Here is a 21,252-nt window from a genome sequence, read left to right as displayed (position 1 = left end):
CAAAATTTATAAAATTATATGTATGTATATTTTAAACTTTCTGTCATGATATTAATGGCCATATAGAATACTAATTGTAGAGAAAGGCTTCATCTAGCCTCCTGTACATGATTTCAGATTTGAGTTTCTATCAGGTAACTAGGAATTAAGTTTTTGTATGCTGAATGTTTTCAGCTCAGATGGGTCTCATTCAGTAGAGCAAGAAGTAAGCATTCACTGTCTCTGCATAAAGAGGGCACGATATTGAAACTTCTCATTCTAGTAACTGTAAGTGGAAGCGGGAAGGTCATGATTTCAAGGTCAGCCTGAACTTCATGAGCCTGATTTAAAAACAAAACATCAAAAGCAATGATTAACAAAAAAGATCAAGGCTTACCAGCAAAACTGATGGACGTGCTTTGGTCCCTAGGGACCCAGATGGTAGGAGAGGACTGCATCACACAGGCTGTCATCTGATTTCAAATTATTCTTTGCATTTGTATGCACAAAGAATAATCATTAAATTTTAAAAGAATTAGAATTTTGAGATGGTTTCACAGTTTAGTACCTGGCATGGAGCACACAACAACCATTGCTGCTTCTCAAAGTTTCAGTGTTGTAACATTGCTGATCACAATTCTCCAACATCTTTCTACTTTCATTTTTAGTAATTCTCAGTATGTGTTATGGGAGTTTCCTTATGCCTTTTCCTTTGGGAAATTTTGTGTGGGCTTCAGTGGAGAATAAGGATGTATAAAGTGGCAGTTTCTTTAAACAAAAATAATTCTTTGGAAAAAGTCCCCCACCTCATGGAACTATATAACTGCCTACTCCCAGAAAAGAATCTGTATTGTGCCCACTCCACAGTTACACCAAGAATAGAGGACAGGACACACCTGGAATCAAGGATGGAAGCACATTATGGAGAGAAACAACAGGCTCACATTCAGATAGGCATTTAGGTACTTAGCTGAATGTACTGCTTTTTTCCTCAGCAATAATGCCGTGATAAGGTTGATGGCCTGGTTCATCCCAAAATAATTAAGTCTGCATTCATTCTTGCTTATGGCTAAACTATTGCACAGTTATAGAGTACAAAAGGTGTAGTGTTTTAAAATAAACCAGCCACTATACTAATTCATTCTCAGATATTGTCAGTTTCCTTCCATTATAATGACTCTACACCTCCTCTTTGGTGCAGTGATGAGGCAAGCAGGCCTGCTTTTCATCCCACTCAGCTCCTGCACAGCTAGCTTTACACCCGAAATAACAACACACAAATTGTATTCATTTAAACACTGCCTGGCCCATTAGTTTCAGCCTCTTATTGGCTAATTTTCACATCTTGCTTTAACCCATATTTAGTAATCTGTGTAGCACCATGAGGTGGTGGGTTACCGGAAAGATTCTAATCTGCATCCATCTCGGAGAGGAGAGCTATGGTGTCTGTCTCACTGCCTTCTTCCTCCTAGAATTCTTTTCTGTCTACCCCACCTACCTATGTTCTGACCTATCAGGCCAAGCAGTTTTCTTTATTAATTAACCAATGAAAGCAACAGATAGATAGAAGGCCCACCTACATCACTTTGGGATGAGAATTCCACTGCAGCTGGACTCTGGCAAGTATCTTTTGTAGAAAACAGTTCAATTTCTAGCCCCACATGGCAGCTCACATCTGGAACTTCAATGTTTCATGGAATCCAACCACCTCTTCTTGCTGAATAGGCAGTGCCCTTGTGTGTGAACAAATATGTAGACAGATTCCAAGGGTCATGGGGAAATATACCTTAAGGCAAGCCTAGTAGCCATTCACATGGAAGAACTCTTTCTTGTCCTCTCATACCTAGATCCCAAGTCCACCAGCTGCCTTTGTAGTTGGGTTATGTGATCCAGCAGGATGTGCAGACCATATGCTCCTGCCCTTGCTGGCTGCATCCCAGGTGGAGCAAGGTATGATTAAGGCATCCACCACCTCCCAAATAGATGAGTATCTTTGAGCATGTTTGTGTAATTATGTACTTGTAAAGGTATTTTAGCACATTTTATTTTTTATGTATATCTGCAGGTGTGTACACAGATACCACTTTGCATATGTGACATACAGAGGACAACTTGAGAATTGGATCTATCCTTCAGTCATGTGGGGAGCAAATTTAGGTAAGTAGGGCTGGCAGAAAGCCACATTATTGACTGCTCCATCTTGCTGGCTTTGATTATACATTTTGAGAAATATGGGAGTATATATTTGTGGTAAGCATCTATTACTGGCATATTTACATGTGTTGAACACTGTGGTGTGTTTATGTGTGTGTGAGAGAGCATGGGTGCCATATTTACATGTGTGTTTGGAGAAATCTGCATGGGTGTTTGGGTTTATAGGAGTTGTGTGTGGCAGAAGTGTTGTGAATGCAAAAGGTTGCCTGTGTGAAACTCTGGTATGTCGTGGTTGACCTGGCACTCACAGACATGGCAAGCTTATCAACACCAGCCCAACTCTCTTGGTTCTACTCACCCCTGCACTTGTAATTCCCATTCATTTCCCTGACCAAGCCTCTGCCCTGCCCAGTACCTTGCATGTGGCTGTGCCTAAATTCCCACTGCTACCACTGGCTCCATTGACTATGAACAATCAACCCTGTCTGAATGCTTTCCCAGCTTTCCCCAAACTTGAACCCCCATCCATGTCTTCAACAATACCTAGCCTCTTTCCCACCCACAACTTCTCACCCAACCCTGCTCTGCTTCTGTCTCCTTAATGACAGCAATAATCCAACATTCTTTCCCCCTCCAACATCAAGCCTCCTGGGACCAACCCACTTCCCTGAGTCTACAGCTAAATACCTGGCTGCAAGGCATTTCTGAGTGGAAACCTTACTATGACTTATGTGTGTCTACAGGACATTAACTGGCAAATCACAAATACATTGCTTCCATTTGATACTAGATTACTGCTGTGAATTTCCTAATAGATGACATGATCGATCAGATAGCACCCAGGTCATGATGGGAATGCAGGTCAGGTCGCATGTAACTTAGTGGCTCTAATATTCGGTTTCCACTAAGTCCCAAAAGTATCTCAAAAGCTTTCTCTAAAAGGGAGAATACATGTCTACAGATGGTTGCAAATTCTTGCTCCAAGAACCCAAAGATCTCTTCTTTAATGTAACTATAGGTCTGGTAGCCCACGTGTGACTCAGTTTCCATCTGGAGTCATTACTGACTTAAAACATTTGAGTTCAAGTTTCCTGCTCTGCTTGTATCCTTGAGGGTTGCGAGAAAATTCCGAGTAAGCCCATAAGAAAGAGAATTTTTGCCAAGATGAAAGAACACATTATCTATTAAGATGTGGGCTGGTGTATGCCAACCAGAGGCACTCTTCATTAGAGATTAGAAGTTATTTAACTGAATGAGATAATGCATCTGCTTGAGCTTCCTCCCAAGGACAGTGCAGGGAGGTGGTCAGCTGACTGTGCTGCTCTTTGTTCTGCCTTTTGCCCATAATTAGTATATATGCTGGCTGAGAAATAAACTTGGGGCTGTCTGGTACTCACCTTCAGTTCTCCCAGTCTACCCTATGTTTTGTCTCCATTTCTCTTAATCTACCATTTCCTATAACCTTTTGCCCCCTTCCAGGTACTCCCAGCTGATTCCTGTTTGAGTGGGCTCCACAGAGTGGCACCAAGCATGGGGCTGGGCATGGGGGATAAATGTGATGGTCACTGCGGGATGAAAGAGTACACTCAATAAAAGGGAGATCTGTGGTGAGTTTAACAGGAGTCCTGCAGTGTAAATATAAAGGTAAGTAAACACAAGGGTATACATAGAGAAAAAAGGAGGTTGGTTGCGCAGTGTGAGAAAACAGGTAAGAAGTGACACAAGTATAGATGTAAAATCAGTAAGAAGTGACTTGAATATAAGTGTAAAAAGTAAATATAGGCCAAGGAAACATCAAACAGCTGTTTGTACATACTTAGAGATAATTTAAAAGCCAGAGGCACTTACGTAGAACATTAGCAACTGTGTAAATTTTTAGAATTTGTACATTTACTTGTAAACATTTTAAAGGTCAGGGGTACTAAGGAAGCACAACAACAATTGCTTCCATTTTTGAAATGTATAAAGGATGTGTGTCCCTTGTTTCCTGCAGAAGGGAATATGAGTCTAGAGATTTAAAAAAAAAAGTGAGTGGATGAGCGCTCTTTGTCATGGTCTTTGTTTTGACTGTTACTATGTTGCTGTTCGATTTTGTGTTCATTTCTTTAGAAAGCTTAAGTGGTACCAGTGCCTGTCTGTCATTACTGTCCGTTTTTGTCTATTGATCTTTGTTAACCTGGAGATGAGGTAGGCAGCCTCTGCCTCTATACTCCTGTGCATTTTTATTGGATCAGTTCCAGGACCTTGAGTGCCAAAAGAAAAACTTCTCAAAAGGAGAGGCATGGGAAGGGCCACCTCCCTCCACTGTTCTCTGCTCCACAGCCAGTCAGCAGTTCCTGTGGAGAGCAGGGGATGAGCATGCTCAGGTGGGCAGAGAGGACACTTCAGGGAGACATGCTGAGTAGCAGAGAATTGACTGCTTGCAATTGAAAAACTGCACAGAAGTGAAACAAATAATCTGAGACTATGGCTGGAGAAATTTACCATTTTCTTTTCAGGAATACAGGCAGCCAAGGATATACTCTGCGCCCACCAGAGCTGCTCCCTTTTTTTCCCTAAGACAAGCTCTTCTTCAATGTGATAACACTCAAGGACTCTTCTGCTGGCCAGCAGTTTCTCATCTTAACCCTTCTCTGTCCTGATACTGCTTGAAAAAATGTTGACTTATATCAACCTATATACTTTGAGAAACATTGGCTTTTTATCTTTTTTTTTAAAAAGAAAAAAAACCTATCTTTTTCATTTTACATACCAATCCGTTCCTTCTCCCTCCCCTCTGCCCATTCCATCCACCTACTCTTCCACCCTAACCTCCATCCATTCCTCAGAGAGGGTAAGGTCCAAGGCCCTCCCTACTATATCTAGGCTGAACAAGGTATCCATCCAAAGAGAATATGCTCAAAAAAAGCCAGTTCAAACAGTAGGGATGAATCCTGGTCCCACTGCCAGTGGCCCCTCAGCCTGCCCCAGTCATGCAACTGTCAACCACATTCAGAGGGACGAGTTTGAACAAATGCTGTTTGCTTTCCTGTCCAGCTGGAGCTCCCACTAGCTCACGTAAACTGTTTCAGCGGGTGTATCCATCATGGTCTTGACCTCTTTGCTCATATTCTCACTCCTCCCACCCAGTCAAAGTCCAGTCAACTGGGCTTTGGGAGTCCAGTGTTCCAATGCAGGTCTCTGCCTCTGTTTCCATCAGTTGCTGGATGAAGGATCATTGGTGATATTTAAGATATTTATCAGTCTGACTACAGAGCAAGGCCAGCTTGGGCATTCTCTCCTCTTGCTTAGGATCTTAGCTGGGGTCATTCTCTAGGTTTCTTGGGAATTTCTCTAGTGCCAGGTTTTTTGAGAGCAACATAATGGCTCTCTCATCAAAATATCTCTTTCCTTGCTCTCATCTCTTTCCTCCATCTCACCTATCCTGTTTCCTCAGGTTCTTCTACCTCCCCTTCTCCCCTCCTCTTTCCCTTCTGTCCTCCCTTCTCCCCCCACCCCCATGCTCCCAATTTTGTCAAGCAATCTTGTCTATTTCCCCTTTCCAGATGGATCTATATATGTTTTCTTAGGGTTCACCTTGTTACTTAGCTTCTCTAGGTTCATGAACTATAGGCTCAATATCCTTTGCAAGTATCCATTTATGAATGAGTATATACAATATTCATCTTTCTGGGTCTGGGTTACCTCACTCAGGATGGTTTTTTTCTAGTTCCATCCATTTACATGCAAATTTCAAGGTGTCATTGTTTTTTATCACTGAGTAGTACTCTAATATGTAAATGTGTCACATTTTCTTTATCCATTCTTCACTTGAGGGGCATCTAGATTGTTTCCACATTCTGGCTAATACAAATAATGCTGTTATGAACATAGTTGGAACAAATGTCCTTGTAGTATGATTGAGCATCTATTGGGCATATGCCCCAGAGTGATATTGCTAGGTCCTGAGGTAAGTTGATTAACAATTTTCTGAGAAACCACCATACTGATTTCCAAAGTTTGCATTCCCACCAGCAATGGAGGAGTGTTCCCCTTATCCACATCTTCAGCATAAGCTATCTGTTTTTGATTTCAGCCATTCTGACTGTTGTAAAATGGTATCTCAGAGTTGTTTTCATTTGCATTTCCCTGATGGCTAAGGATGTTGAACATTTCCTTAAGTGTCTTTTGGCCATTTGAGATTCTTCTGTTGAGAATTCTGTTTAGTTCTGTATCCCATTTTTAAGTGGGTTATTTGGAATTTTGATGTCTAATTTCTCAAGTTCTTTATATCTTTTGGAGATCAGTCTTATGTCTGATGTGGGGTTGGTGAAGATTTTTTTTTCTCATTCAATAGGCTGCCTTTTTGTCTAATTGACTGTGTCCTTTGCTTTACAGAAGCTTCTCAGTTTCAGGAGGTCCCATTTATTTAGTGTTGCTCTTATTGTCTGTGCTACTGGGGTTATACTTAGGAAATGGTCTCCTGTGACCATGCATTGAAGGCTACTTCCCATTTTCTCTTCTATCATGTTCAGTGTGGTCAGATTTACATTGAGGTCTTTTTTTGTTGTTGTTGTTTTGTTTTTTTGTTTTTCGAGACAGGGTTTCTCTGTGTCTTTGGAGCCTGTCCTGGAACTAGCTCTTGTAGACCAGGCTGGCCTTGAACTCACAGAGATCCACCTGCCTCTGCCTCCCGAGTGCTGGGATTAAAGGCGTGCACCACCACCGCCCAGCTTATATTGAGGTCTTTAATCCATTTGGACTTGAGTTTTGTGCATAGCAATAGATATGAATCTATTTTCATTCTTCTACATGTTGACATCCAGTTATGCCAGCACCATTTGTTGAAGATGCTTTCTTTTTTCAATTGTATATTTTTGGCTTCTTTGTCAAAAATCAGGTATTTATGGGTGTGTGGACTAATGTCCGGGTCTTCAATTTGATCTGTTGGCCAACCTCTCTGTTTTTATGCCAATACTGGGTTATTTGCATTACTGTAGCTCTATAACAGAACTTGATATCAGGGATGGTGATACCTCTGGAAGTTCCTTTATTGTACAGGATTGTTTTGACTATCCTGGCTTTTTTTTTATATGAGGTTGAATATTGTTCTTTCAAGGTCTGTGAAGAATTGTGTTGATTTTGATGGGGATTGCACTGAATCTATATATTGCTTGTGGTAGAATTGCTGTTTTTATTATGATGATGCTAGGTATCTAAAAGCATGGGAAATTTTTCCATTTTCTGGTCTCTCTTTCAGTTTCTTTCTTCAAAGTCTTAAAGTTTTTGTTGAACAGGTCTTTCACTTCTTTAGTTAGTGTTACCCCATGATATTTTATGTTATTTGTGGCTATTGTGCATGGTGATGTTCCTCTGATTTTTTTTCAGCATTTTTTTTTTATCATTTTGATATAGAAGGGCTACTGATTTTTTTTTTTTGAGTTGATATTGTATCCTGCCACATTACTGAAGATATTCATCAGCTGTAGGAGTTCTTTGGTAGAGATTTTGGGACCACTTATTTATACTATAATATTACCTGCAAATAACAAAAATTTGACTTCTTCCTTTCCAATTTGAATCCCCTTAATCACCTTTTCTTGTCCTATTATAACCAGAACTTCCAGAACTATGTTGAATAGATATGGAGAGAGTAGACAGCCTTGCCTTGTTCCTGATTGTAGTGGGATTGCTTTGAGTTTCTCTCCACTTAATTTGATGTTGGCTGTTGGCTTGTTGTATATAGCTTTTATTATGTTTAGATATGTTCCTTGTTTCCCTGATCTCTCCAAGATGTTTATCAAGAAGGGGTGTTGGATTTTGTCAAATGCTTTTTCAGCATGTAATGAGATGATCATATGTTTTTTTTTCTTTCAGTTTATTTATGTGGTAGATTATATTCATAGAGTTTCATATGTTGATCTATCTCTGCATCACTGGGATGAAGCCAACTTGATCATGGTGGATGATTTTTTTTTTTTTTGCTGTGTTCTTGGATTTGGCTTGCCAGTATTTTATTGAGTATTTTTGCATGTATGTTCATGAGTAAGACTGGTCTGTAATACTCTTACTTGGTTGAGTCTTTGTGTGTTTTGTTATCAGAGTAACTATAGCCTCATAAACAAAGTTTGGCAATGTTCCTTCTGTTTCTATTATGTGGTTCACCTTGAGGAATACAGGTAATAGCTCTTTGAAGTTCTGGTAGAATTCTGCAGTAAAACCATCCGGTCCTGGGCTTTTTTTTTTTTTAATTGGGAGGCTTTTGATGACCACTTCTGTTTCCTTGAAGATTATAGGTCTATTTAAATTGTTCACTTGGTCTTGAATTAATTTTGGTATGTGATACCTATCAAGAAAATTGTCTATTTCTTTTACATGTTCCAATTTTGTTGACTGCAGGTTTTTGTAGCATGACCTAATAATTCTCTAGATTTCCTCAGTGTCTGTTGTTATGCCCCTCTTTTCATTTCTGATTTTGTTAATTTGGATGTTCTCTCTGCCTTTTGGCTAGTTTGGATAAGGGTTTGTCTATCTTGTTGATTTTCTCAAAGAACTAGCTCTTTGTTTCATTCATTGTATTGTTTTCTTTGTTTCTATTTTATTGATTTCAGCCCTCAATTTGAGTTATTTCCTGTTTTCTACTCCTCTTGGGTGAGTCTGCTTTGTTTCATTGTAGAGCTTTCAGGTGTGCTATTAAGTTATGAGTATGAGCTTTCTCCACTTTATGTAGGCACTTGGTGCTATAAACTTTCCTCTTAGCACTGCTTTCATAGTCTTCCATAGATTTGGGTACATTGTTCCTTCATTTTCATTGAATTATAGGAGTCTTTAATTTCTTTTTTTACTTCTTCTTTGACTCAGTGGTGGCTCAATAGAGCACTGTTTAATTTCCATGTGTTTGTGGACTTTTTGAAATCAGTGTTTCAGCTGAATTCTAATTTTAAACCATGTGATTTGATCAGATAAAGGGGTTATTCCAATTTTTTTGTATCTGTGGAGGTTTGCTTTGTTACCCAGTATGTGATCAATTTTAGAGGTTCTATGAAGTGCTGAAGTTTATTCTCTTGTGTTTGGGTGGAATGTTCTGTAGATGTCTGTCAATTCTATTTGAGTCATGATATCTGTTAGTTCTCTCATTTCTGTTAGGTTTCCATCTGGCTGACCCATCCATTGAGGGTAAGGTGTTGAAGTCACCTACTATTAGTATGTGTGATTTAAGTAATGTTTCTTTTACATATGTGGGTGCTCTTGCATTTGAGGAATAGATGTTCAGGATTGAGACTTCATCTTGATGGACTGTTCTTGTTATGAGTCTAAAGTGTCCTTCTCCATCTCTTTTGATTGATTTTAGTCTGAAGTGTACTTTGTTGGATATTAAGACCTACTTGTTTCTTAGATCCATTTGATGCGAAAATCTTTTCTCAACCCTTAACTCTGAGGTAATGTCTGTTTTTGAGGTTGAGGTGTGTTTCTTCTATACTTAGCAGAAAGCTGGATCCTGCTTTCATATCCATTCCCTTAGCCTGTGTCTTTTTATAGGTGAATTGAGTCCATTGATATTAAAAGATAGTAATGACCAATGATTGTTAATTCCTGTTATTTTTTGGTGGTACTACATGTGTTCCCCTTGGTTTTTTGTGTGGGGGGGTGGGGTTATGCTTTTTGTGGTTTTGTGGGTACAGTTAGCTTCCTTGGGTTGGCATTTTCCTTGTAGTAATTTCTGTAGGGCTGGATTTGTGCATAGATATTGTTTAAATCTGGTTTTGTCATGGAATATCTTTTGTTCTCCATCGATGATGATTGAAAGCTTTGCTGAGCATAGTAGTCTGGGCTTGCATCTGTGGTTTCTTAGTATCTGCAGCACATACAGACCTTCTGTGTGCCCAGGACCTTCTGGCTTTCATGGTTTCCATTGAGAAGTTGGGTGTAATTCTGATAGGTATACCTTTATATGTTACTTGATCTTTTTCCCTTGCAGCTCTTAATACTCTTTCTTTATTCTGTTATGTTTTACCTTTTGATTATATGGAAAGGGGACCTTTTTATCCAGTCTATTTGGTGTTCTGTATGCTTCTTGTACCTTTATAGGGATATCCTTCTTTAGGTTGGAAAAGTTTTCTTCTATGATTTTGATGAATATATTTTCTGTGCCTTTGAAGTGGAGTCCTTCTTCTACCCCTATTATTATTAGGTTTGGCCTTTTCATGGTGTTCCAGATTTCCTGGATGTTTTGTGTTAAGAGTTTTTTGGATTTAATATTATCTTTGACCAATGAGTCTATTTCCTCAATAATATCTTCAGCCCCTGAGATTTTGTTTTCCATCTCTGGTATTCTGTTGGTTATGTTTGCCTCTGTAGTTTCCATGTAGTTTACCCAGGTTTTCTATATCCAGAACTCCCTTGGTTTGTGTTTTCTTTATTGCCTCTATTTCAGAATTCAGGTCTTGAACAGTTTGCTTTACCTATTTGATATTTTTCTTGAGTTTCATTAGAGATTTATTAATGTCTTCCAACTCTTTGTTTGTCTTTTCCTCCATTTCTTTAAGGGAGTTTTCCATTTTCTCTTTAAAGGTCTCCATCACTTTCATAAAGTTATGTTATAATCATTTTCTTCTGCTTCTTCTGGGTTAGGATGGTCAAGTCTTCCTGTTGTATGACCACTGAATTCTGGTGTTACCATGTTGCTTTTTAGGTTGTTGGGTGAATTCTTGCATTGATGCCTACTTATCTCTTCCTTCAACTGATGCCAACAGTGTATTTGCATCTTGGTCCAATCCTTGCAGTGGTCTGATCTGTACTGTCACTGTCTGCATCTTTGGGGTTTTGGAGCAGCCTACCTGCAGGAACCTCTCCTGCTGGCTGGCTAGAGAAGCTGAGGCAGGTAAGGGAGGGGAGAAGCATTGATTTTTAAAAGTTAAAGATGCATTGTTTGGGGAAAGTTATGCTCTTGTTTCCACAGGAAAAGAAAAATATATGGGTTTTAATCATTTAAATCTGATGGGTTACAAATAATCATCTTTTAAGGAAATTGAGTACAAATTATTAAGATAAAGAAAAGTGCTGTTGGTTTGGAAAGTTTCACATTGGTACAGGTTTTTTTACATGTTAATGCAAATTTAAGTTATTCTTATTGTGATTGATACACACACACACACACACACACACACACACACGCTCTTATTTGAAATATATCCATGCAATGTTCTGGACTGCTGGAAGAAATCAGAACAGAAGACACTGATGGAGATTTGCACGTTTTCTGAAGGATTAGGGGACAAACAAGAGACTATAATAATATAGAAAAAGGAATTTGTCAATAATTCCTTATTCGTCTTAAAACTATTGAGTTTTAAGGGAAACTATAAATAATGTTGGAGATTTCATCATGTTAATCTGTTTGATTTTCTTCATAAAAAAGGCTGGTGATTATTCACTGCAGAACATTTATGTTAAAAATGGAATCATGATCTGTAAATGTAAAAGGAGGACTGAGGTTAAAAATACAAGTTAATAATTAACATATTACAACCCCCTAAGTTATAGAATTTTATGATTGGCCTCCTATGAAATGACAAGGCTAATGCTCTTAGCTATTTAGACTTTCATGGACAAGTCCAAACATGTTTATTAAAAACTGCCAACATCACATCTGTGGTCTATAAATGCAAACTGCAGTCTAACTGCTCCTATAATGGTTAATAATAGGACAAAATGCTTATGAGCTTATATAAACTCTGAGAGTCTAAAGATATAAAGGCCTTAGGACATAGGTTATAAGGTTATAAGGTCATATAGGTTATAAGAATTTGAAGGCATAAAAGCTTAGAATATATGGGTCTGAGAAGATATTCTGAAAAATATAGATACAAATTTATAATAATGGCTTAAGCTGTATATAAAAATATTACAGAATTTATTTCCTTTCCATAATATTATTATACTAGGATTTCAAAAGTTCAGAATTTAACATTAATAGAGTTCTAACAAACTAGCAGAGCAATGACTGCTTACTGTTTGGGTCACAAGCTCAAGATTTTAAATTTCTTTTGGTTATCTTCTGAATATAGGTTTACATGTTGTTTAACCCAAATCTAGTTTTTGCTCGAACTCAAGGATGTGAATTATTCCAGCTATTTTATAGATACTTGTTACCTGCTTTTTCTACAATATGGATTTCAGTACAGACTGATAATGCCAATATATCTACAACTTTTATGTTTTTCTTTTATAAAATGAAGACTCAAACAAGCTTTAGAAAATCAAGAGGATTATACAATTTGGATCCACTTCTCCCAAATTAAAAGGATTATGGTATATTCTCTCTCTCCTGGTCTTGGGACTCTTCCCCTTCCTTAATTATTGAGACTGTGAGTCTACAATTTTAAAATAAGTTAATAAATTTTAACATCTGTTCCTAGTTTGTATCTCTCTTAACAGGTTTTCATTTGGATAACAAATCTATCTAAACATCAATTGCTGACACCTTACTCCAAATAACTATGAACACTGAACTTGCTGAAACTTGATATGGACCAATCCAGCCAATGTGATTGCTGTTTTTCAGCATGGCTATCAACTAGATACTTCTAAGTTTCCTCATTGCCTTTGACTAACATTCTAGCCTTCCAGGGCCATGAGAACAACATCCTGAGGTCAGCAGGAAGTAATTGCAGAAATGAATACATCATCCCTTTTTCCTCCCAGGAATGTTAGGTAAAAGGGGAATTTCTCTTTCTGTCATCAAAGGGATTTGGGTCATTGATGCCTTGAATAAATGATAATTACTATCTGGGTACCATTAAGCTAATGATGCAAAAACCCTGATAACAGCCTGGAACAAATTCATCTTAAGGATATGAGATGATGTACTTTGCAGGGTCAAGGAATTTTTAAAGAGCACATGGGAGTTGTAAGACTGAATTAAACATAAAATTAGAAGGTGGAGTTAGGGTTATAACCATACATATCTTATTTAAAATTTTATATTTTTAAAATGTGAATAGATTTTGGCATGAAAACATCACCATATAATTTGTTCATGTCTAATGGAAAAATCCATCCACTGGTTTGTGTCCCAACACTGTTTGGGTATGGGGAGAGGGCATGTTTGTGATTTTTCCCGGGATGAAATTGAAGCTCAATTGGTACAGAAGGATGTCCCACACCATTTCTCCTTTTCTGTCTAAATGAAAAGGGATGTTTTAACTTTGACGTAGTAAAATTACATATAACAAAACTTGCCTATAGGTAAGATGGTCCTTCGGGTCCCTGCTTCATGAAAGACTGCCAGACATTCTGCAGGATGCAGAAGAAAATAAATGACAAATTGCTGATGTAGGCAAAAATGTCTTTGAAATTCCTGCTTCATGGAAAAGTCTGCTGGACACTACGGGCCTGTAAGCTGAAGATAGATGCCCGAATGTTACAGAAAAACTGTGGGTGACAGTCCAGGTAGTGAGATGTCTCTGTCAATTCTAACGTTTTGAAAGTTGCTTACAATGCACATCCTGTTTACTTAGGTAATATTATGTCCTTTTGGGGTCTTTGGTGAAGAATAGTTACAGTTTTCATTAGTTATAATAAAAGATGAAGTAAATATAAATATTATAACTGTAATTCTTGCTTGATACCTGTTTAGTTTTATGTAGTTTTACTATGTTAAAGTTAAAACCTTCCTTTTCATTTAGACAGAAAAGGGGAAGTCCTTCTGTATATGTGTTGCTTTTATTGGTTAATGAATAAAGAAGCTGCTTTGGCCTGTGATAGAGAAGAGTAGAGATAGGTGAGAAAACTATGCTGGGAGAAAGAAGGCAGGCTCAATGGGAAGCCATGTAGTCACCAGAAAAGGCAGATACTGGAACTTTGCCCAGTAAGCCACAGCCACATGGCAATACACAAATTAATAGAAATGGGTTAATTTAGGATATGAGTTACCTAGCAATACACTTAAGCTATTGGCCAAGCAGTGATTTAAATAATATAGCTTCTGTGTAATTATTTTGGGTCTGAGCAGCCTGGAAATGAACAAGCAGCTTCCTCCAACATACATGGAATAGTAACAACTTTTTCCATGAAGGCATATAAAGTATAATTTAATTGAATAAAAACAACAAACAGTAATGACTAAAAAGACGTAAACTCACTGCTATATTGTAAGGAACAAGAAAACACATTCAAAGAACAATTCTGTGTTTTGCAGAAACTTACATCACAATAGCCTTGTCCTGTTTCTTTCTCACATAACTTCAACCAGGACAGTGTTCCAATAATATACTTGAACAAAAGCAATTTTAAGAAAAAAAATAACACATACACGAATAAAGCTTTTTAAAATATGGAGTCTCCTGTCACACACACACACATATATATACATATATGCATATACATATGTATGTATATGTATGTTAAGTGTATATATGTATATATCCATCTTTATAACATTAACATTCCAGTTCCCAAGGAAGGCAAAGAAGTGCATCACACCTGGACCAGAATTTACAGATACTTCTGAGCCACCTCACGTGGGTGCTAGGAACCAAACTTGAATGCCCTACAGATGCAATGCTACTGAGTCAATTATGCAGCTCCAAAAGATATCATTATACAGAAAATGAATACTCTCCTTTATTCCATCCTCATCATTTGGAGGTGAGGAAAGTCCCTGCTACTTGTTCTGTGATGAATTGAATGAATTTAATCCCTTTGTGAATAGACTCTGCACATTGCTTATTTTAGTTGTTAACATAATTCTCTTAATGTGAATGATCCCAGAAAATGATTTAGATGATTGGAAATGAGCCCAAATTATGCAACGAAAAGTTCCACAATGTGATGCATACATTTAAAAATGATTATTTTTCTTTTACATGAAAAGGTGTTTTGCCTGTGTGTATACCTGCATGTGTGATGGATCCCCTAGAACTATACTTCCAGAGTTTTGAGCTTCTATGTTGGTGCTTGGGATTGAACTCAGGTCCTGAGGAAATCCAACCATCTTTCCAGATCCCTTTTTTGGATATTTTGAGAAAGGATCCCTCTGTAAAGTAGTACCATTCTGGAACTCAATATTAGGTCATCAGGCTTAGCGGCAATCACATTTTCTTACTGATAAAATTCTCTGCCATTCATTTGTGTTTCTGAAAATATAAGAAGTATTTAACCTCAGAACCAAGTACCATGACCCAAAAATAATGGAATGACAGTATAAATATCACTTTCAATTGGAAATATATTTTATTATTCAAATTATCATGTTTCTATATTCTTGGAATACAAATGTTTACAACTTGAAAAAGAATATTTTAACTATGGAGTGGCTCTACTAATATTACTGAAGCACCATTGAGATAAAAATGTAGGCTTTTTCATTTGTGGACAGCAAGGCTTGACCTCATTTATTAAATTGATGGAGATTTCCACCAGTGTGATTATTTTTATGATTTTGAAGGATACTGCAACATGCAAAGACTTTACCATATTGATTACATTCATAGGATTTGCCTCCAGTATGAGTTTTCTTCTATTTGAAGATGACTATTAAGTGCAAAGTCTCTACCACATTGATTATATCCATAGGATTTCTCTCTAGTATGACATCTTTCATGCCTATGAAGATGACTTTTACGTGCAAATGCTTTATCACACTGCTTACATTCAAAGGGTTTCTCTCCAGTATGAATTCTTTCATGACTGTGAAGATGACTGTTATGTCCAAAGGCTTTACCACATTGACTACATACATAGGGTTTTTCCCCAGTATGAGTTCTTTCATGACTAAGAAGATGACTCTTCCTTGCAAAGACTTTACCACATAGATTACATTCATAGGGTTTTTCTCCTGTATGACTTCTTTCATGCATGAGAAGATTATTCTTCTGTGTAAAGGAGTTAGCATTTTGATTATATTCATAGAGTTTCTCTCCAGTATGACTTCTTTCATGACTAAGAAGATTACTCTTCTGAGCAAAGGCTTTACCACATTGATTACATTCATAGGGTTTCTCTCCAGTATGAATTCTTTCATGAATGAGAAGATTACTCTTCTGAGCAAAGGCTTTACTACATTGATTACATTCATAGGGTTTCTCTCCAGAATGAACTCTTTCATGACTGCGAAGAGAACTCTTCTGTGCAAAGGCTTTGTGACACTGACTACATTCAAAGGGTTTCTCTCCAGTGTGACTTCTTTCATGACTACGAAGATTACACTTCTCTACAAAGGCTTTACCACATTGATTACATTCATAAGGTTTCTCTCCAGTATGAATTCTTTCATGAATAAGAAGCTTATACTTGTGTGCAAAGGCTTTACCACACTGATTACATTCATAGCGTTTCTCTCCAGTGTGACTTTTTTCATGCCTGTGAAGATTACTCTTCTGTACAAAGGTTTTACCACATTGATTACATTCATAGGGTTTCTCTCCAGTATAAATAGTTTTATATATTTGAAGATAACTGGGACTTGCAAAGGCTTTACTGCATTGCTCATATTCATACCTTTTCTCTCTAGAATGAGTTCTATGTGCTTGATGAAAACTATGACATGCAGAGACATTATCACTTTGATTATATTTGTAGGGTTTTTCTTCCAAATGGGTTCTTTGGTGTACTTGTAAAGTAGAATCATATTGAATGGGTTTATCATGTTGATCACATTCATTGAGATTCTCTTCATTATCGGTTGTTTTGTGTATCTGAAGATACCTGTGATGGCTAAAGTCCTTAGTACGAAGCTCACATTTTTCACTTCCTTTTCCAAAATAAGCTTTTTCATATCTTTGAAAAAAATTGGAAGAACTCAGGGTTTTATAACACTGATTGTATGTATAACATACACTGTGAGTCACACTGCATGAGCAAAGTGAACCAATACAGACAGATGGATTTCCATATTCCTTGTTCTCATAAGGGTTTTCTGCAATGTGAGAGTGTAAACTTGTATCACAGCCATCATGTCTTCTTGCAGCAGGGACTACAGCATATCTTCTAACTGTTCCAGGAGGAAAAGAGGTATATTGCTTCTTTCCATATCCCTGATGCTCATATGGCTTGTATCCAGAGTGGCAGTTGATATGCCTATTAAAGGAACAATAGCAAATAAAAGGTTTTCACATTGCATTCACATAGTCTAACACTTTGTGCCTCAGAGACGTGCTGTATGGATTCAGGTTTCTACACCACAATACATTCCTTGTCTCTCATAAAGTGCTCTTCTCACTAAATTATGGTAAGTCACTCACTTTAAGTATATGAGGAACACTAGACATAGTATGGAAGTTTTGCTTATAAAAGATCTTGGACATAGTATAATTGTGTTATCAGCATCTATACCTTATATGATGATTGAACGGCATGATAATAATTGGATGGACAATTCTACAAAATGCTTTTCATATGGCTATGATTAAAACTGTGACATGCGCTATAGCATTGTTTCCTTATCTTATCCTTAAAGGAATGTTTTTCAAATCAGGTCCCTGACACTGGAATACATGGTGTTGGACACTTCTTCCATGGTATATATGCACCAGCTCGCACATGAAAATTACCTTCCATGTCTTCTAGAACTTTGATAATCTTCTTCAATATTGTGGTCGTCCCATTTGTAACCTAAAATATAGTACCAGAAAACGTATATGATATATTACTGGAAATTAGGCACAGTCGAATACTCTATCTTTCATGAATTATTGAACAATGTCTGAGTTATTCACTAGATTCTTTCTCTTTCATGTTCAAAATCACAGAAGAGCAACAATCATCAAGAGAGGATTGTCCCATAAGTTGAAAAGTGACAGAAAGCTCATATTCCTACCTATAGAAATGAGGTTCCAGTAGGTTTCCACCATGACATCTTTGTAGAGACTCTTCTGGGAAGGATCCAGCAAAGCCCACTCTTCGTGAGTGAAATTCACATGCACATCCTCATAGGTCACTGCATCCTAAAGTGTCCCACATATGTACATAATAGAAGTGTTGAGTCTGACTGCATTGTAAATGTATATTTCATTGAGAATATATTTACATAATTCATTGTGCTCATTACATAATGTCACATTGGTCATAAAATAACAAAGGCAGTCACCAACACATTTTAAAAGGAAACAGAAAAGGAGAATCATGCCTTCCATATCTGTGGCCATAAAACAGAATCTGTCATTGCAGGAGAAATGCCTAGTAATAAACACAGAGAGACATGTAAACAGAATAACACTATCTGGTATACATCAGAAATTTTTTTAAATTATCAACTGAAAAAGGATAGACAATATGGGTATGTTGGGGCCCATATTAATTGTAAATCTCAGGAGGTAAAGGCAGGTGATACTTAATGATTTACAAGATAGCCTCGTCTGTGTAGAGATTTCCAGAACAGTCAAAGTTACATACTGAGACTGTCTCAATCAAACAAATAGAAAGCACTCAAAGAGTTAAAATATTCAATCCAGCTCTGTACTTCTCAATCATAATCTGAAGTGATCCCTTATAAATTTGTATGGCTAATAATTCCTAGGGAGTAATGCATGTTTAGTTCTGACTGACAAATCAAAGTTCTCAGAAACATTAGTAGAGTAAATGCTTATCCCAAAAAGAATAATAAAATGATGGAGTATATAAAGATGTGTCAACACATAAGATCACCTGTCCTAGACAGTTCTCAGTACTCACTTGTAGTTACCAACTATTCCTATCATCAGGTCAGGAGAACTCAATGCCCTGTTCTGACTTGAGTAAATACCAGGCAGACAAGTGACAGTCACTCACAACCATTTGTAACTACACCCCTAGGGGATCTGACTCTTTCTGGTCTGCAGGAGCACCAGGCAGACACAGTTTATGCAAGCATGTAAATAGGCACTGAAGTCATAAAATCCTAATAAATCAAAAAGAATAAAGGGACCACAGATCCATCTCAGCTGGTAGCATTCTTGCCTAGCAAGTGTGAATCCCTCAGTTCAATTCCTGATCCAGAAAGGGGACAAGGATTGGGATGCCTCTAATCACAACACGTGAAGAGGTGGATGTAGTAAGATCAGACATTGAAAATCATTCTTGGGGACATAGGAAGTTTGAGGGCAGCCTGGCCTATATGAAACATTGCCTTTAGAAACAACACAAAAGAAATTAACACAAGAATATCCCAGGAGAAAGAAAAGAATATAGGATACAAGCTATTAGAGCTTTTTGAAAGCCCACAAATCTGGAATAGGAATGGATCCTAGTCAACAGAAATGGCAAAATGGGTATGGGAACTGAACTCTGTCTTCTGCAAAGTTTATATAGATTCTTTCCACTGAGCCATCTTTTCAGCTCCTAGAAACTGTTTATGTACAATGTGGTTTCAGTTTCTGACTGTTATCACCAGCAGAAGATATATTTATCTTGGAGAAAGCAGACCCTCAGAATGTCCCAGAAAGGGCTGTATCTAAAGGAAACAGGATTTTACTGTCCACCAGCAAGAATCCACAGGACCAAATGAACAGTTCTTGCTTGTCAAGTTAACAACATCAGATCCCTATATAATTATATATAGTTCTGAAACCAAAATATTGACATTTGGGTTAAAGACTGTAGTCTGCAAAAAAGAGGTCTCCCTAAAATCAAGTCTTTAGAAAAGGTCTTCTTCAGATAGACACGGAGGCCTGAAATCCCTGATCTCACCAAGTGGGAAGTGGAAGGAAGCAAGAGAATAGGGACAGGACTTCAAGGCCAGATTTTGGCCCAAAAGGTCCTATCTCAAAAAGGAAAGAAAAACAAACATAAAGGTCCCAATTGATTAAAAGGAGCTCTAGGAAAAAATCGAGAAACAGTGCCACATAAAACACTTCATTTTTCATTGTAATACTTAACTGTTTAATAATATCTATACATAAACTGATGGGATATTTTAATCCCATCAAAAATTTTAAGTGTGATTAAAGACCAAAGTGTATTCCGTTATCCCATCTAGACAATTAAACATTTAGAATTGCGTGTGTATCATGTGTGTGTTAGGGCAGGCACGGAAGGGCCATAATGAGTCCCAGCTTCAGGTAGCTTCGCTTCCCTACAATTCGGGACACTTTTTCCTCTAGGGCTGAGCCCTCCTATTGTGGCTCCAGCCTCCAGAGCTGTCCTCTATCCCTCCACAGTTGTCCTACTGCATATCTACCCATCCAGAGCTTCCTACTGCAGCTCTACCACCACCACCCCCAGAGCTGTCCTGTTGTGGCTCTACCCTCCCCGCCCCCCCCAGAGCTGTCCTGTTGTGGCTCTAAGTATAGTCTGGCTTCCTGGTAAGTAAGGACATTTTTGCAGCTCCAGAGCTGTAAAACTCACACTCCCCACAGAAAAGACAAACAAAAATTGGAAGAAATCAATAAAGTCCTTAAAGAAATCCAAGAAACCAAAGAGAAAGAAAGAATCAAACAGGTGAAGGAAACAATTCAGGATTTAAAAATTCAAATAGAGGAAATAAAACACAAATTGACTGAATTCTGAAAATGAAAACTCTGGATAAATGAACAAGAACTACATATGCAAGCATAAGCAACAGAATGCAAAAGATGGAAGAGAGAATCTCAGGCATTAAAGATAAGATAAAGAAAAGAGATTCATTGGTCAAAGAAAAGGTTAAGTCCAACAAATCCTTAACACAAAACATTGAGGAAATCTGAGACACCATGAAAAGACAAAACCTAAGAATGATAGGGACAGAAGGAGAATACCAGCTCAAAGGCACAGAAAATATATTCAAAAAAAAATCACAGCAGAAAACCTTTCCAGCCTAAAGAAGAACATTCCTATGGAGATACAAAAAGCTTACAGAACACCTAATAGACTAAACAGAAAAAAGTCAAAACACTAAGCATACAAAATAAAGAAAGAATATTAAAAGCTAAAAAAAAGGACAAGTAATAAATAAAGACAGACTTATCAGAGTAACACCTGACTTCTCAATGGAGACTCTGAAAGCCAGAAGGTCTTAGACAGACATTACCACAGAGTAAATGGTTGGGGAAAAAATTTTCTAATCAAATGGACCTAAGAAATATGCTGGTGCAGATATCCTAATATATAAAAAGGTAGAGTTCAAGCTAAACTTAATCAAAAGGGATGGAGGACATTTAATAATCATCAAACAAAAAAATCCATCGA

General features: G+C 37.5%; 1 protein-coding gene across 1 annotated transcript in view; it reads right to left on the bottom strand.

The window, feature by feature from the left end:
• Positions 1-14,588: 14,588 nt before the first annotated feature.
• LOC130876465 (zinc finger protein 431-like) overlaps positions 14,589-21,252 on the bottom strand; it is a 30,093-nt gene continuing 23,429 nt past the window's right edge. The window contains exons 2-4 of the mRNA XM_057773021.1: positions 17,930-18,056; positions 17,664-17,724; positions 14,589-17,190 (exon numbers count right to left, since the gene is read on the bottom strand). Of these exons, the coding sequence (XP_057629004.1) occupies positions 15,600-17,190; positions 17,664-17,724; positions 17,930-18,056 (1,779 nt within the window). The 3' untranslated portion in view covers positions 14,589-15,599. The remainder of the gene's footprint in view (positions 17,191-17,663; positions 17,725-17,929; positions 18,057-21,252) is intronic.

Source organism: Chionomys nivalis, chromosome 6, assembly GCF_950005125.1.
Source record: "Chionomys nivalis chromosome 6, mChiNiv1.1, whole genome shotgun sequence".
Taxonomy (NCBI): domain Eukaryota; kingdom Metazoa; phylum Chordata; class Mammalia; order Rodentia; family Cricetidae; genus Chionomys; species Chionomys nivalis.
This window is presented reverse-complemented; position numbering and strand designations above follow the sequence as displayed.